Source organism: Lycium barbarum, chromosome 7 (assembly GCF_019175385.1).
Source record: "Lycium barbarum isolate Lr01 chromosome 7, ASM1917538v2, whole genome shotgun sequence".
NCBI lineage: Eukaryota > Viridiplantae > Streptophyta > Magnoliopsida > Solanales > Solanaceae > Lycium > Lycium barbarum.
The window spans coordinates 22,663,024-22,679,546 of NC_083343.1; the positions used below are offsets into that span (position 1 = coordinate 22,663,024).

Sequence of the window (16,523 nt, forward strand, 5' to 3'; positions counted from 1 at the left end):
ATGTGTGTGTGTTAATGGAAGAAAAAAATGGGTTGATTGATTTCTTAAAATGAAGAAGAAGAAGAAGAAGAAGAAGGGTTTAGTAATGAAGAAGATAAAATTAATTGAGGGTTTAATGGTTAATTGATTGATTTCTTGAAATGAAAAGAAGAAGAAGGAGGAGGGTTTAGTGATGAAGAAGCTAAAATTAATGGAGGGTTTAATGAAGAAGAAGAAGAAGGAGGGTTTAGTGACGTGGCACTGACGTGGCGCCGATGTGGCGGAGAGTGTGCAACACTCTCCACTATGCAAATGGGCATCAAATTTTTTTGTGCCAAGTCAGTCGAAAAAGGGTACAAAAATACAAAAAAAATAAGATCAGGGGGGTAATAGGTCATCCGCAAAGATTGAGTGCGTCATTATTAATTCGAGTATATGTTAGGGGAGTATTTGTGTATTTTCTCTATGCTGACTAAAAGGAAAAGGTGTAGAAAGCTGCGAAAATCAAATGTCAATGTTACTCGGTTGCATTATGATAGATTGTTTACAGACAGCTCAAGACTACCATTGCCAACAAGGAGCCATCGCATGCAAACGAGAAGTTTATCATCAAAGACTACTTCATAATCAGAGGCGAAGCGAGAGTGTCGGCTGCAAGCATGGACGAATCCAGTACCGCTGGTTAAACTCTGTATTTATCTTAAAAATGCATTGAATAATTACATATTTGTAATCTAGAACCAAATAACTTGAGATACTCTGAATAAATTTGGGTCCTTTAATATATATATATATTTTTTTTTGTGTGTGTGTGTGCGTGTAATGAGTAGACTGTCATTTTCCAAACCTTCTGAAACTTTAGCTTCTTGTTCCACTACTAATGGACTTATAGTCTTAAGGCATCAAATTACTAATTTGGTACAAAATCTTAGAAATGACTAACTTAATTAGTACAATCAACCGAAACTTAGGATGATGTTTATGTAAATGCGATGGAGTTTATGTAGTTTGGAGCTCTGTGATCAATTCTCAAGTAAAAATGTGCACAGATGTTTATTTATGGCGGATTTCTTTTCTAGTTATCAAATGTCCAACACATATCATATTTCAAAGAGCTTCTCAACCTCATCGGAAAAAATGGTGCTACCAACTAAACCCACATCTAATTAAAACCCACCAATCAATTTGATCTTTCTCTGTTCAAGTGTAAGATCTAACACATCAATTAAATTTATTTACAAAGAAGAAAAGGAGAATGACATGAAAAAAGAAATATACGCTTTTTACTTTTGTGTTTCTGGAATTACAGAGTTGTTGTGCAGATTGAGAAAAAGAAATGGGTCTTATTGATATGCAAAAATGGCTGATTTTGTTATTGATTTTGGTGGGAGAGATTATCGAAGAGTTTTGATTTTTTTTTATTTTTTTTTTAGCTTTTAGAGATGGCTTCAATGGTGGCAAGGGCGAGAATGGCGTTCAAGAGTTCTCAAGATTTAACTCTAAAATCAACAAAAACACACTTGTTCTTCAAATATGTGCAAATTTCTTTCGATTTTTGAAGATTTTCCTATAGTGTTCCTATTATCCACTGTATCTATGCTTTGTGAATATGGCTATTTGGATTCTTTGAGTAATCAGTGTGATTCTATGTGGTCTATATCTAAGTAATCAATTTATTTCTCTCCAATATTTAATTTAACAATGGTGATCATGACGGCAAAGTGTAAATTGAATGGATGAGGTTGTGATAATGGAGAAAAAGGTACTATTGGAGAAGACAATAAATAAAGAGAAGAAAAATTTAAAAGAAGAAACAATGGGACCCACAAATTTCATTTGTCTCAAAATATAATTAAAATCGTATAATTAAAAAAAATAATATATCAAGAAAATAATATTAAGAGTATTAATTATATTGTGGCCGATAAAAAAATGACATGTTTATGATTTTGTCATTTTAAAAACCTTTTTTCTCTTCTCACTCCCTTCTTGGAAGGTGAGTGCACTCTCTCTGTCACATCACCTCTTAGGGGGATATTTAATACACTATCGACAAGAATAGGGGATATTTAAATGCTCATAAAGTTAAATTGTTAAAGTGAGTTTTTGAGACAAGTTAAGGGGTGATTTTATGTCTTTTCTCTATAATTTATTTGATTGAGATTTAGCCACAGTGATCTTGATTAAATAAAATTATATATTTTGTTTAGGATCACATAAGAAAATTATAGACATTAAATAAGGACTAATGTCTAAGTGATCAATACTTTTATTTGATTAAAGATTAGCCACAACATCTTTAATTGAATAAAATTCTAAAGTTACGGATCACATAAAAAAAATTTAGACATTAAAATTGTAATTAATTATGCACGATATAATAACTCAAGAACCTTTTATTATTGGGTTTCATAATTAATTAGGATAAAATGTTAAATACTTTTCATAATTACCCACATGAATTATGCATGAGAGTTTAATAGTTTTATCGTAAAGGTAGAATATCATGCTAGTAAATTGATAATTGTATCGTAATGAATGAATCTAATTGAATTAAAAATCTAGACCACAGGTAATTTTTATGCCAGTAGATTCAGTTTTATAATATTTGCCCCAAATTTATTAAGCATGTATGTATGTATATCTTTTGCAATTATGCGACCTGTGAATTTATCTGATATTTGTGATATTCCCGAACTGAATGGTGAGAACTATAAGATCTGAAGGAGAGAATTTTGCTTCACTTAGGGTGCATGGACATTGATTATGCTATCAGGAAAGACGAACCACCTATTGATGAAATCAGCACTCAAGCTGATACTGCCCTTCATGAACAATGTGAGTGCTCTAACCGCTTGAGTGTTATGTTCATTAAAACCAAAATCTCTGCTGGTATTCCTGGTTCTGTCGAACAATATAACAATGTCAAAGCATTACTGAAGGTTGTTGATGAACAATTTGAGACTTCAGATAAAGCATTTGCCAGCACCTTAATTATGAAATTCTCATCAATGAAGCTCACCAGTGTGAGAGGTGTGCGTGAGCACATTATGAAAATGCGAGATTTAGCTGCTCAACTAAAGACTCTTGAGGTTGAAATGTCTGAAACTTTCCTTGTGCACTCTATTTTGAACTTTCTTCCTCTACAGTACGACCCCTTTAAGATCTTCTATAACTCACATAAGGATAAATGGTCTATTGATGAACTTATGACCATGTGTGTTCAAGAGGAGGTGATGAAAGAGAAAAAAGACCAAGAAATCCAAGAAAATCAAGAAGAACAAGATTGAAATTCAAGAGCAAGAAAGTCTAAGAAGCTCAAGTTTGAAGATCAATTTCTTTCAAGAATGGGAATAAGAGACCCTAGGCCTATATAAAGGTGTTAGAGGCTATGCGCCCACAAAACACAGTATGAAGGGACCTTCTTCCCTTTCCGGGGACCAGGTCGCTCAACTCTGGGTTTCCTTTTAATCTTTAGACCTGCCACAGAGCCAGCCTCACAACTCTTCATAGGAACATAAGGGCCATCACAAATGATGTCCCATAGCTTTAGATCCTCAGCCATGATAGAGTTATGCCTTATTTCCTTCCTCCATCCATAATATTCTTCTATTGGATCTTGGTGGTCTTGTGATAGATTCTCTTTTCTCTCGGTTTGATGAAATAGCCATGATGAAGATCCTTTTTAGGTCTTAACCTTTTAGAAAGAACTTTTAGAAAGAACCTGCTCTGATAACAATTGTTAGAGGCTACACATCTACCAAACACAGTATGGAGGGACCTGGTTAAGTTTTAGTTCCCTTATGCAATGTAGTAAGTAAAATAGGCAAGATTTTATCGTGAAAACCTCATTGCTCAAGGGATTAAAAATCACGACCTACCCTAGTAGGATTTCAACTCCACTAACCGAGAAACTTCAGATTACAACCGATTGTAAGCTAGGAATTAACTCCCATAACCCCTCACCCTTAAAATAGCCCAACCGTAACCTTCACAATTGATTACCCCCTAGCCAAGCAAACTAATACACCTAGACTAACTCTAGCCTAGTGTACCACTCAAAGGCACCCTTTGAGAATTCAACACCGTGACTAACTCTAGCCACCCACATACTAATACGACTAACTCTAGCCTAGTGTACCACTCAAGAGCTTGTGGAAGCAACCTTGAGAATTTAGAACACCTATAACTAGCTTCCGTTTAGAGAAGAGTAGGTTTACAATTTAGCACAAAAGAATAAAGACTCAACGACCTAAGGACCTAAAGCATCTTCAGTTCTGGATCTGGTCCTTCGGCTTGTTGAGGCTTTGTTCTTGGGGAACACCTTGAGAGGTGAAGACTTGCACTTAGGATGGAGCAATTTGATTTGTGCAAGAATACTTCTTCATATGAGCATGGTGTTGTATATGTAGAGGGAAGGGGGTGAGAAGGTGACAGCCCATACTGGTCCTCTGCTGCTGTATTGCCGTTGCACTGATGTACTGCTACAGTGTCGGCAGCTTTACATCTGTAGAGTTGACTTTTCAACACTGCAGGGACCTGGTCCCTTATCTGTTCTTGAACGGGCTGCTACAACTCTACTAATACACTGTTGCAATGTCAGTTTGTTTACAGTTGTACAGTTGACCAAGAAATAACTGGGGACCTGATCTCATGTGGTCCCTCTGAATTTGTATTTGGTCCTTCATATATGAACATATCCTACTAGGAACCTGATCTCATCTGGTCCCTCTGAAAACATATATGTTCCTTCATATATGAACATATCCTGCAGCTTGTGTAGTGAGACTGATTGCATCTGTTTCTTCAAGGAGCATGTTAACATAGCAGCACATGAGATATCTGGTTCCTAAGGGTTTGTCAGATCATCAAAACATCAGGTATCATAACTCATCAACAGGGTTCTCATGGTGGTGATAGTCTTTACCTTGTTTTCAATTGAGTGTGGTGTTTCTTAGCACGTAAATTGATTTCAAGTGGTGACTTAGGGAATTTGTTGGTTCTTGATCATTCAAGAACACGTTTCTTGAAAACAAATTCATTTTATTTCATACCAGAACCCTAATTTTCTTTCCATCATTTCACCCTCAATATTTATTTTATTTAAATGAGTAAGTAGTTATTTCCATAGTTCAGATCATCATCTTTCACATAGTTTTTGAATCACTTAAATCTGAGGCCTATAACTTGAGATACGCCCGTTTCTTGAATCTACCCATCAAATCGCTTCAAGAACAAGATCCTGGTCAATTGTTTCTTTGTTAACTAGAAGAATCACATCAAGAGGGTCAATTGTTGATGGAAACATGAGAAAGTGCATTCATGACTTCAATTTCTCTTGTATGTTATGAAGCTAATATGGCTGATGTTATCATAACACGTGGTGGATTGATTCTGCTTCTACAATCCATATTATGAATTCCTTGCAAGGTTTGAGAAACCTGCGAAAACCAGTGGGGGCGAGCGAATCATCTATTCAGGAAACAAGATGCAGTTGCGTGTGGATGCCATTGAGACGTGCAGTTTAGTTCTTAGTAGTGGTTTCATTTTGGAGTTAGAAAAGACCTTTTATGTTCCTAATTTTTCTAGAAACTTAATCTCAGTTTCAAGACTTGTGCCCTTAGGATATTCCTTCTTTTTAGAAGGTTATTCCAACTTATTTTATAAATCTAAACTTGTTGGAAATGGTACATTGTCTGAAAGTCTTTTCTTTCTTAATTTTTAAAATGATTCCACTCATAATGCTATGCATGTCCAAGCTGCTACTAAACAATGTGTTATGAATGAAGATTCCTCTATTTTGTGGCATCGGAGGTTTAGGACATATCTCCATAGATAGAATGAAGAGATTAGTAAATGATGGAGTACTTAATACTTTAGATTTCACTGATTTCGATACTTATATAGACTACATTAAAGGCAAACAGACCAACAAGTCAAAGAAAGGTCCCAAGAGGAGTTCAACCATAAGATATATGTTGTTCAGACATGGACACATATGGTCAGAAATACTTCATCACCTTTATAGATTATTACTATCGATTCATGTATCTCTACATGCTTCATAATAAAGTGAAGCATTAGAAGCTTTTAAAATTTTCAAGGCTGTAGTAGAGAAACAATGTGGGAAGCAAATCAAGATTCTGAGAATTGATAGAGGTGGTGAGTTGTCACGACCCAACCCCGTAGGCCGTGACTAGTGCCCTACTTGGGCACCCTGACATACCTATCCATATCTGATCACATCCAAATAGCATATGCGGCCATAAGTACTATATGCCGTCTCAAATCATATCAAACTGTATCAGACACATTTCAACGCAACCATGTGCGAACATATATATATATATATCAAAAAGCCGGCAAGGCTGTCAAATGTATCAAAAGCCGACAAGGCTATCAAATGGCACAACGGCCCAAAACGCATATACAAAATGCACGCCGGCGAGGCTGCCATAACGAGTAGAATCATATAAACATAATTGTACATAAGTAGGCACACACACCCACAAATACGTCTACAGACCTCTAAACAGACCAGTCAAAACATATGGCGGGACAGGGCCCCGCCGTACCCCTGATCAAATATATACATACACAGCGAACAAAATATATATACCAAAATGTAGGCTCTGGAATGAGAAGAGCACTCCAAATAGCAGAAGAGGGTGTCCTAGACTGGTGGATCACCAAACTGTGCGTCTGTACCTGCGGGCATGAAACGCAACCCCCGAAGAAAGAGGGTCAGTACGAAATATGTACTGAGTATGCAAAACAGAATATACAGAAACAAACCTGAGACATAAACGAAATAGTAGTACAGAGAATAGGTACAAATCCATCGTATCAAAATGTTTACTTTAAAAATATGTAAGTCATGCAGAAGGTACAGAAGAATATGGTCGCCCGCCCGTCGATGGCGCCATAACACAGCATCACACCAGAAAGGTTTCAAATCTCCGAATCCCCGTCACATATCATAACCCAGCATAACGCCATACACACCATAACATCATATATAAGTGGAACCCGACCCTCTTTGGCGAGTAGCTCGGTGAACCATAAGCACAGCATAACTCCGGAGTATATCAAAGTGCGCACGACAACAGAACCGGCCCGGGACTCGGCGAAAGGAACAACAGAATGCACGAATAGAGTCGTGAGTAGTCATATGCATAAAATCATTATCATAGCTTCAAACATAAGTAAAATGATCATATTTGAAATCGGAGTAATGGTCATACCAAATTCTTTCAAAGATTCTCCGAATTACATAAAGGAAGGTCGCGGGACCCACGGACGGGTATCGACCCGAATCAGGCCCGCTTATGGAAAACATACACATTATACATCATGCAGACTCTTATGAAAATGTTGGAACAATCCGAGCCTTTATGCGAAAGATATGGCATTCAAAGATTACGAAATTCATTAAAGTGAAACCTTTTGTACAAAGTTTGGAAATCCCTTCTTTCAAAAACATAATGGTTCATTTTTCATCAAATCATACATAGGAGTGCCAAGGAATATATAGATCATATCATGCTCGGATGTCGGATTTGGAATTTCCTTAAGGCTCTAATCTAGCCTATGTGAAACTAAGGCATGCCAAGAAAAGAAGGTTGCTTTACATACCTCGAACGCACTCCAAGCTAGCCGATCTAAAGTTATTCCCAATCTACGCCTCGGGCTCCCCAAGGTCTACAAATATGCCAACGAAGATCCCATATTAACCATAGGCACTTAAGCAATTATTTATTCCAAACTAACTCTAAATTCTACAGAAAATTCGGTAGCATTTCCCCTGTAAATAGGCCAACCCGAGAATTTAACTCGCTCAAAATCAATAACAACAACCACAATAACCAACCTAGCAACATCGATAATCAATTCGAAAGGAAAAATAACATTAATAGCTCTCTTTTACACCATTCGACAACTTTACAAATATTCAATTCAACGGCTTACCTTCAAGTCAACATCAACGCTTATACATTCAAATACTAACCCAAACCCATACTAACCACATTCAAGAACATTCTAAACAATTCACATAATATTTCCAACAATCCAATAATTTTCCCAAGTTGGCCGAAAACAGTCCCCAACCGAGAACAGCCCTTTTTAACACATTCCTCATTTTCAAATCATGATTTGTGTCGACAATTCACAATATAACGATGTCATTTTCATGGATATACAAATTACATCAACCGCACAATAAGACTCAAATCAGCCCACAAAATCTCAACATCAATTTTGAGTCATTAATTGCTCATTTCCAACTAGAATTCATAACGACAACAATTAAAACGTTAAGCGATACTAATGCGATCTTCGACATATTATATGACCCACATTCGTCCACACTACACACACACACACACACACACACACACACACACACACACACACATATATATATATATATATATATATATATATATATATATATATATATATATATATATATATATATATATATATATATATATATATGTGTGTGTGTGTGTGTTAATGGTTCTCATATATAAGGATTGCATTAAATGCACAAAGTTCTCCAAATCAGTCCGCAACGCTTACTATATCAATTTGGGACATTAAACTCTCATTTCCAACATAAAAGTCATCACAACACCCATTCAAACGCTAAGCGACATTAAGGTTCCCTTTGGCATATAGTGTGACTCATGTTCATCTATCACCACTCATATATACATGATTCTTAGCTATCCTACACACTACAACAATTTAACATACAACAAGGAATTAATTCTTCACTTAGTCACAACACCCATTTACACAACTTCACACACCATACACGACCCAACTTTCAACATACTACATTTCATGATTTTTCATCCATATTGACATACTATAATATGCACACAACATTTATAACTCAAAAACAAGATTAGAACTCACCTTTCTTTTTCAATCCACCAAATAGGCTAGGGTTTGCAAATGGGCAAAATGAGTAGTTGGATGACCCAAACAATACTTCCACGTTACTTAGGGACCTCAATATAGTGGGTTTACACCAAGGAATTATTTTTGGAGTGGCTTGAAATGGGGTTGGATTTTTCTATGGTTTGGCCGAGAATGGTGGAGTTTTTCACCTTCTTGATCTATTTTTTTTAAGTGTTGTACAATGAGAGAAGATGACTTAAGGTCATCTTTTTTTTTAAGTCCCACAAAATATCTCTTATTGTCTTTGGCCCACACAATGTGTTGGACCAATTAAAATTGGCCACACAATGTGTGGGGACCATTCAATATACAAGGCCACCATGGCATTTTTGCACAACATTTTTAATTCCAATTTTATGAATTGTGGTCCCAATTTTTCCTAATTGTTCAATGCCCACAATTTCATATATAACTTATGTCTCACAATAAAATCAAGGGTCAAAAGTCCCGACTTCAAATCCCGGAATAGTCTTGGCCTTAATTTATCATAGTTAATCCGGGTTGTCCCAATGTATAAAAATACGGGACGTAACATGAGTATTATGGTAGACACACCGAGTATGGACAAGCACAACGTCCTTTTGCAAAGTTTCTTCAATAAAATGGGATTATTGCCCAATACACTATGCTTGGTTCTCCAGATCAATTCGTATAGCAAAAAGAAGAAACCGAACTTTGTTGGACAGGGTGCGTAGTATGCCAAGTAGCTCTAAGCTACCTAAGCCTTTGTGAATTGAAGCTCTTAAGACGGCAGTATATATATTAAATCGAGTTCCAATTAAGGATGTCCCAAAGACACCTTTTGAGTTGTTCAAAGGTTGGAAACCGTGTTTGACACATATACGCGTATGGGGATGCCCGTCTGAAGTTAGAATCTACAACCCACACGAAAAGAAGCTGGATCCTACCTAGGACCATTAGTGGGTATTTCATTGGATATGTTGAAAGGTCTAAGGGATACAAATTCTATTGTTCATCTAATAGCACTAGGATTGTGGAATCAAGAAATGCAAAATTTCTTGATGACTTAATTAGTGGGAGTGTCAAATTCTGTAAGAGATCAACCTTCTACTTCAAGAGAAAGATTGGTTATCGTTCATAACACCCCTTGAGCACAACTAAGTGTTGAGCATCCGATCAATGAAATTCCACAAGCTGCTAAAAATATTCCAGTAGATCAAGTTGTTGAAGAAATTCCAGAAATTATTGAACAACAAGTTGAACAACATGATCCTTAGGAAAATGTTGACACAAAATTAAGGAGATCTACTAGAGAAACAAAATCAACAATTCCTAATGACTATGTTGTGTATCTGCAAGAATCTGACATTGGAGTCGAAAATGATCCTGAGTCTTTTTCACACCACATTAGTTATGAAGAGTCAGAATTGTGGTATTATGCCATGAAAGAAGAGATGAATTCCATGTAAAGTAACGAAGTCTGGGATTTTGCCGAGTTGCCTAATGGTGTAAAAGCCATTGGATGTAAATGAAATATATAAAGCAAGACTCATTGCCAAAAGGATTCACTCAAAGGGAAGGATTATACGAAGATTTTTTGTTCTCCTGTATCTAAAAAAGATTTCTTGCACATCATATTGACATTAGTAGTCCATTTTGATTAAAATTGAAAGAGATTGATGTAAAAATCACATTTCTCAATGATGATCTAGAGGAAGAGGTTTATATGAAACAACCAGAAGGATTTTCTTATAGTAATGGTGAACATTTGGTATGCAAGCTAAAGAAATTCATAAATGGACTAAAACAAGCCTCCCGCCGGTGATATTTGAAATTTCATAGTGTTATGTATTCATTCAACCTTGTTGAGAATATTATAGATCAATGTATATACCAGAAGGTCAGGGGGAGTAAAATTTGTTTTTTATTTCTGTATGCGGATGATATCTTGCTTGCATCAAATGGTAAGGGAACAAATGAAAGATCTTCCATATGCTTCTATTGTTGGAAGATTGATGTATGTTCAAGTTTGAACAAGACATGACATTGCATTTGCAATTGGAATGTTAACAAGATATCAGAGTAATCTAGGTATTGACCACTCGAAAATTGCAAATAAATTCTAAAGATACCTTCAAGGTACAAAAGAAAACATGCTAATAACAAACGATCAGATGATTTGTAAGTCATTGGATATTCTGATTTAGACTTTGCTGGCTCTTTTGATTCATGCAAATCAACTTCAAATACATTGTTTATGTTAGCCAATGGAGTTATATCTTGAAAGAGTGCCAAATATAATTCAATTGCAACTATGATAGAATTCAATTGCAACTACCATTATGGAGGTTGAGTTCGTTTCTTTTTTAAAGCTACCTCACATGGTGTATGATTGAAGAGTTTCATTCCTGGGTTTAGAATTGTCGACTCTATCTCTAAGCCATTAGGGTTATATTGTGACAATTCAATTGTTGTCTTTATGGCTAAGAATAACAAAAGTGGTAGTCGAAGCAAGCATATCGACATCAAGTATCTAGCCATATCAGAACGTATTAAAGATAAGAAAGTGGTATTCGAACACATTAGCACTGAACTAATGTTAGCTGATCCTTTAACTAAAGGCATGCCACCATAAAATTTAAGGATCATGTAGTCACATTGGGATTTAGTTCCACTATGCAAAATTTCATTGTAACAACGAATATTATTGAAACTCTATTTTTATGATATTTCTCGTATTTGTTACTGTGTGCACATTCAGTTGACTTGAGAAATATCGCTAAAGTATGGACCAAGAATAAACATTAGGTTTATTACTTAAGTAATATGGGCTAAGGCTTAGATGCATAATTCATTGTGATACATGGGAGATACTACTCGCTCTTAGAGGAACTATCGCCACGATTCATGTATTATGATTCTTTTTTATTGTATACTTGGGCTTTGTGTATTCAGACCAAGTGGGATAATGTAAGTTCACGTTTCAAAATGGTCCTTATTTTTGGGACCAGTTGAAACTCCTTTCAACTTCTTTTCCAAATCTGAAATTGCTACCCATTTTTAGTCTGACTATTCTTGATGGTAGAACAGTATAAATGAGAAGCACCGGTTTTGGGTCCCTAAACACAGAAAATACCTCCTTATAAAAACTACACCATCTAGTGAAAATGCTGAGTGCTTAGAAGACTCACCGGAATTGGAAAACAAACACCGACCCAACTCAGACAACTCAGTGACAATGACTGGAGGTACATCGATCTTCTTTCCGCTGCGGTATTACTCTGTAATGTCTAACAAATTATCCTTAATTAAATAAGTATTGGGATCTGATCACAAGAACTTAATGAAGGCAAATCTGACAAAATAAAGTTAATTCCTTCTAAATTTTTTAAGTGGACACTTATTTTGAACCAGAGGGAGTATGCGATAAGACCCCAGTGGCAATGCCTCTCTTATGATTTTAATAGTATATAGCCTTTGTAAATTTGTTCCTTTGAGGAGTACATCAATGAAGCTACCTTGAATAAACAGTTTAAAATAAAGAAAACAAAGTCATTTCTCTCCCACTATTAAGAGATTTTAAGCCAACTTGTTTATACTTATTTCAATCTACTCAAGTTTTGATGCCTTTTGTCAAAGTTTCACCTGCTTGTTTCCACTCGTGGATTCTTTCAAGATTTTGTCAGCCATTGCATTTCTCTCTAAGCACTTTTAGGCCGACCAGAAATTATGTAACAAATTAGAAATGTCCAAATAGAATTTGACGTTTTGGAGTAGCTTATTTTGTTAAAGATTGACAGTTAAAAGCCAAAACACATTTATTTTGAACTCGAGTGAATATAATTGAGGCTAAAGAGATTTGAAAAGTGCATGTAATATATATATATGTGTGTGTGTGTGTGTGTGTGTGTGTGTGTATGTGTGTGTGTGTGTGTGTGAGGATAACAACAAAGTAATGGCTACATAAGTCCAACATCAAGATATTAAAGATTATAGATTAAGTGGAAGGAAAAGAATGCATGAAGATAGGCAACTGATCATGCTGTAAAACCACCCATACACTGTTTGGGGTGCAGATAGTTATTGAAAAGAAACAATTTGGATTTTTTTTTTTTTTTTAATGACAAGGGAACCCACAACTGCTATCCTTTGGGTGCGCACAGGGTAAACCCTGCTCCTATGCAATAACCCGCAAAATTTGGGATACCTTGTTACTACAAACAACAATATAACAACTATGCATAAGATTATTTTCAGATTTGAGTATTTTCATGGAGGCCATATGTTTTAAGAACCAAGATCTAAGCTTTTGGAAAGCTTTGCATAATGAGACAAATAGGATGATACAATATAATATGGTTAACTTGACGACCTAGTTTCTGCTAGTGCGTCGGAAGTCTGCAGGAAAACTATACAATTGTATCCTATATAAATGTTTGATGAAGATGATCTCACATCATTGCTATCGTCCTCCTTCTACTGTAATTGTCACTTGATTGTTAGAGACTTTCGGGGGAGAAGACAATGTGCTGGACGTGTGTGTTCTTATTACAAATGCTGGCCGAGTAGGTCTTGGAAGACTCATACCTTCCCCTACCAACATCACAATGACATCTGACATGTTAGGATGATCATTTGAATCTTCTTGCACACACAAGAGTGCGACATTGACACACTTTATCACTTCACTTCTATTGCATGATTCAAGTAATGACTTCTCTGTTAATTGTATTGTCCTTTCTTCTATCCACAATCTCCGTGCCTGTGATGATAACTTCCAATTTGGTGTCAAGACTATAAAAAAAGGATAAGGGTAGCGGCTGCGGGTTCCCATGTCATCAAAAAAAAAAAGTTTGAGTTTCTTCGCTTACATAACCTAACAAGTTTAAGGCTTCTTCTGATTGGTAAAATCCTGTGTTCTTTCTTCCACTGATTATCTCAAGTACGACTACTCCGAAACTGAATACATCTGACTTGATGGAAAACAATCCGTCCAGTGCATATTCAGGAGACATATAGCCACTAGATTTCACAATGTGAAAAAAGTGTTAGGTATAATAAGTATTGTGAAAAAAACAAAATGCCCATTGTAATTAGGATCATTTGCAAGAAAAAAATGATAGGAAGGGATGTTATACTTACTAGGTCCCCACTACTTTTTTTTGTATTTGCTTCTGTTAGTTTTCCTTCTACAATCCTTGCCAAGCCAAAGTCTGAAATCTTGGGATTCATCTCCTCATCTAATAAAATGTTACCAGTTTTTAAATCTCTATGAATGATCCTTAGTCGTGAATCGTGGTGAAGATAAGAAAGACCTCGCGCAATTCCCAATATGATGTCATAGCGCTTCTTCCAATCCAATAATTTGCAAAGTTTTCCATCTTGCATAAATATCATGACAACGAGTAGATGACATCAATTAACAAAAAATAAATCTTGTCAATAGTATAGGAGCTTGTGAATAAATCTTGTCAAACTTACCAAATATGAATGTATCTAAACTTTTATTTGGCATATATTCGTATAGTAAAAGTTGTTCCTTCGCGTTGATGCAATAGCCCAAAAGCCTGACCAGATTTCTGTGTTGAAGTTTTGCAATTAAACTTACCTCATTCTTAAATTCATCCATGCCTTGTCCTGAATAACTGGATAACCTTTTCACTGCAATTTCTTTTTCACCTGGAAAGATACCCTACCAAAGGTTTTTCATCTCATTACAATATGTCAATGTATCAGTCCATAGAGGTGCAAGAATGAAATTTTCTACCTTGTAAACAGGACCAAATCCTCCTTGTCCGAGCTTATTTGCATTTGAGAAGTTGTCTGTAGCTGCCAAAATGGCCTCTTAAGTGAAAGTATGGAACATCAATGACATCATCACTGTTTTCATTCATCAATATTTTTGCTTCTCCTCCAACTTTGTGCCAGTGAGATATTTGAGCCCCTTGAGTACCTTTTCTTCTATCTGAAATAGAGGGGGGTGGGAGGGGGGGGGGGGGGGTTTGGTTTGTTGAGAAGTAAAAATGACCTCATTACCTCAATTGGACTGAGAATGACCTTTGGAATGGTAGAAAAGAAAATTTGTTCCAGCATTAGATTCATTCAGAAATTACCTGCTCTTTTTGCCATTCTTCTTCTATAGTAAATGTAGCTAAAGCTGCCTATGAGTAGAAACATCAAAGCTGTTATGGATGAAAGGATAGTTTTTAGCTTCATCGATTTCTTAGGTTTTAACTTCATCGATTTCTTAGCCTTAGTTTGAGCTGAAAGTAGAAAACCAGAAACAAGTTAGTGGCTCTCAGAACTTATAGTTAATTTTTACTTTGCTCAACTAATTCTCAACACAGGAAAAGGAAAAGGAGATTTATCGCTGTTAAGCACTAATGTTATTAAGGAATTTTATCCACAACATAGGGATCTTTACCATTATGAAATTAAGAATCAATCTAAGTTATACTATGCTATTCTAACCTTCAGGTAAGCCACGTTTGATAAAGATAGTCCTTCCTGTTTCTTTTTTACCGAGTTGTTGCAGATTGAACAGATCCCCTGTCCAAATTGAGCAGGTGTCGGAACCATCATAAGTATAAGCAGTGCAAGAGCAACTGTTGAAACATGTAGATCGACACTGTGAGGCTTCCCTAATGGTAATAGTAGTATCTTGCGAAGCAGGTAATCTCATACTTGAGTTCATCCAAAAGCTATCATTGTCTTCAGTAATTGCATTACACTGCAATTTTTCGCCTCTTACACAGCCACCAGAATAATCATTCGAAGACCATTCTCTATCTGATCTTGGCTTGAAACCGCTCAAACAATTGCATGATAAATTAGCACTATTGCAAACTCCAAATGCCCCACATTTAGCATAAACATCACATTGTTGTCCTGGTTGAGACCAGAATGGAAGCCAAACATTTTCACTACCCAACCATGTTTGTTGCATAATTTGTCCTGAGACATCCATGATCAATCTTGACGCAATTGGACGACTAGTATAAAGGGAATATGTAAAATATGACTCATTCTCATTGTCAATATAGCTGTAATTGTATACTCTGTTCAACTCTTCAGGCGCTGAGTTGAATCTGCTTGTTGGTTTTTATGTTTTTTCCTAAGTTGTACGATCGTTGTTTCCTTATGTAATCTTCCAAGAATATATAATACGTCTTGTGTTGTTTAATTACGTATTTAATTTAACATTTACTATTCAGATAATGTGTGACATTTATTTAACTTATATTTTAGTTTTTTTTATGCTCACATATATCACACATTTTTTTTAATGCTCACATATATCACACATTTTTAATTATTGTATGACTTTGTTTGAGTTAGAATATTTGTTTGAGTTAATTATTGTATGACTTTGTTTGAGTTAGAATATTTTTAATTACGCATGTTTGAGTTAATTATTTTACAAAATCTTATTCAGACAGGCGAATTAAAAAAAAAATTACAATGTAAAACATTGGGTGACCAACGTTTTGCAAAATCTGATTTTGTAAAACGTTGGTGGCCAACGTTTTACTTGTAATTTTTTTTTTAATTCGTCTGACAAGTTTGAAAAAAAATTGGGGTATATCGTAGCCTCATCCACGATAAACCCCTTT

At 35.7% G+C, this 16,523-nt stretch overlaps 1 protein-coding gene and 1 pseudogene across 1 annotated transcript; both read right to left on the bottom strand.

Moving 5' to 3' along the window:
* Positions 1 to 13,061: 13,061 nt before the first annotated feature.
* On the bottom strand, positions 13,062 to 14,804 carry LOC132601394 (G-type lectin S-receptor-like serine/threonine-protein kinase At4g03230; annotated as a pseudogene).
* Positions 14,805 to 14,892: 88 nt separating this feature from the next.
* Positions 14,893 to 15,995, bottom strand: LOC132603290 (G-type lectin S-receptor-like serine/threonine-protein kinase At2g19130). Its single transcript, XM_060316286.1, has 2 exons — positions 15,382 to 15,995; positions 14,893 to 15,173 (listed from the first exon to the last, which is right to left on the bottom strand). The coding sequence occupies exons 1-2, from the start codon at positions 15,875 to 15,877 to the stop codon at positions 15,013 to 15,015; spliced, it is 657 nt and encodes a 218-aa protein (XP_060172269.1). The 5' UTR covers positions 15,878 to 15,995; the 3' UTR covers positions 14,893 to 15,012.
* Positions 15,996 to 16,523: the final 528 nt, after the last annotated feature.

Bases quoted from the DNA above. Each gene is read 5' to 3' on its own strand.
- LOC132603290 (XM_060316286.1), bottom strand. From the start codon at position 15,877: ATGGATGTCTCAGGACAAATTATGCAACAAACATGGTTGGGTAGTGAA. The intron at 15,174-15,381 runs GTTAGAATAGCA...TTCTACTTTCAG, and splicing joins CAAACGTGGCTTACCTGAAG to CTCAAACTAAGGCTAAGAAA.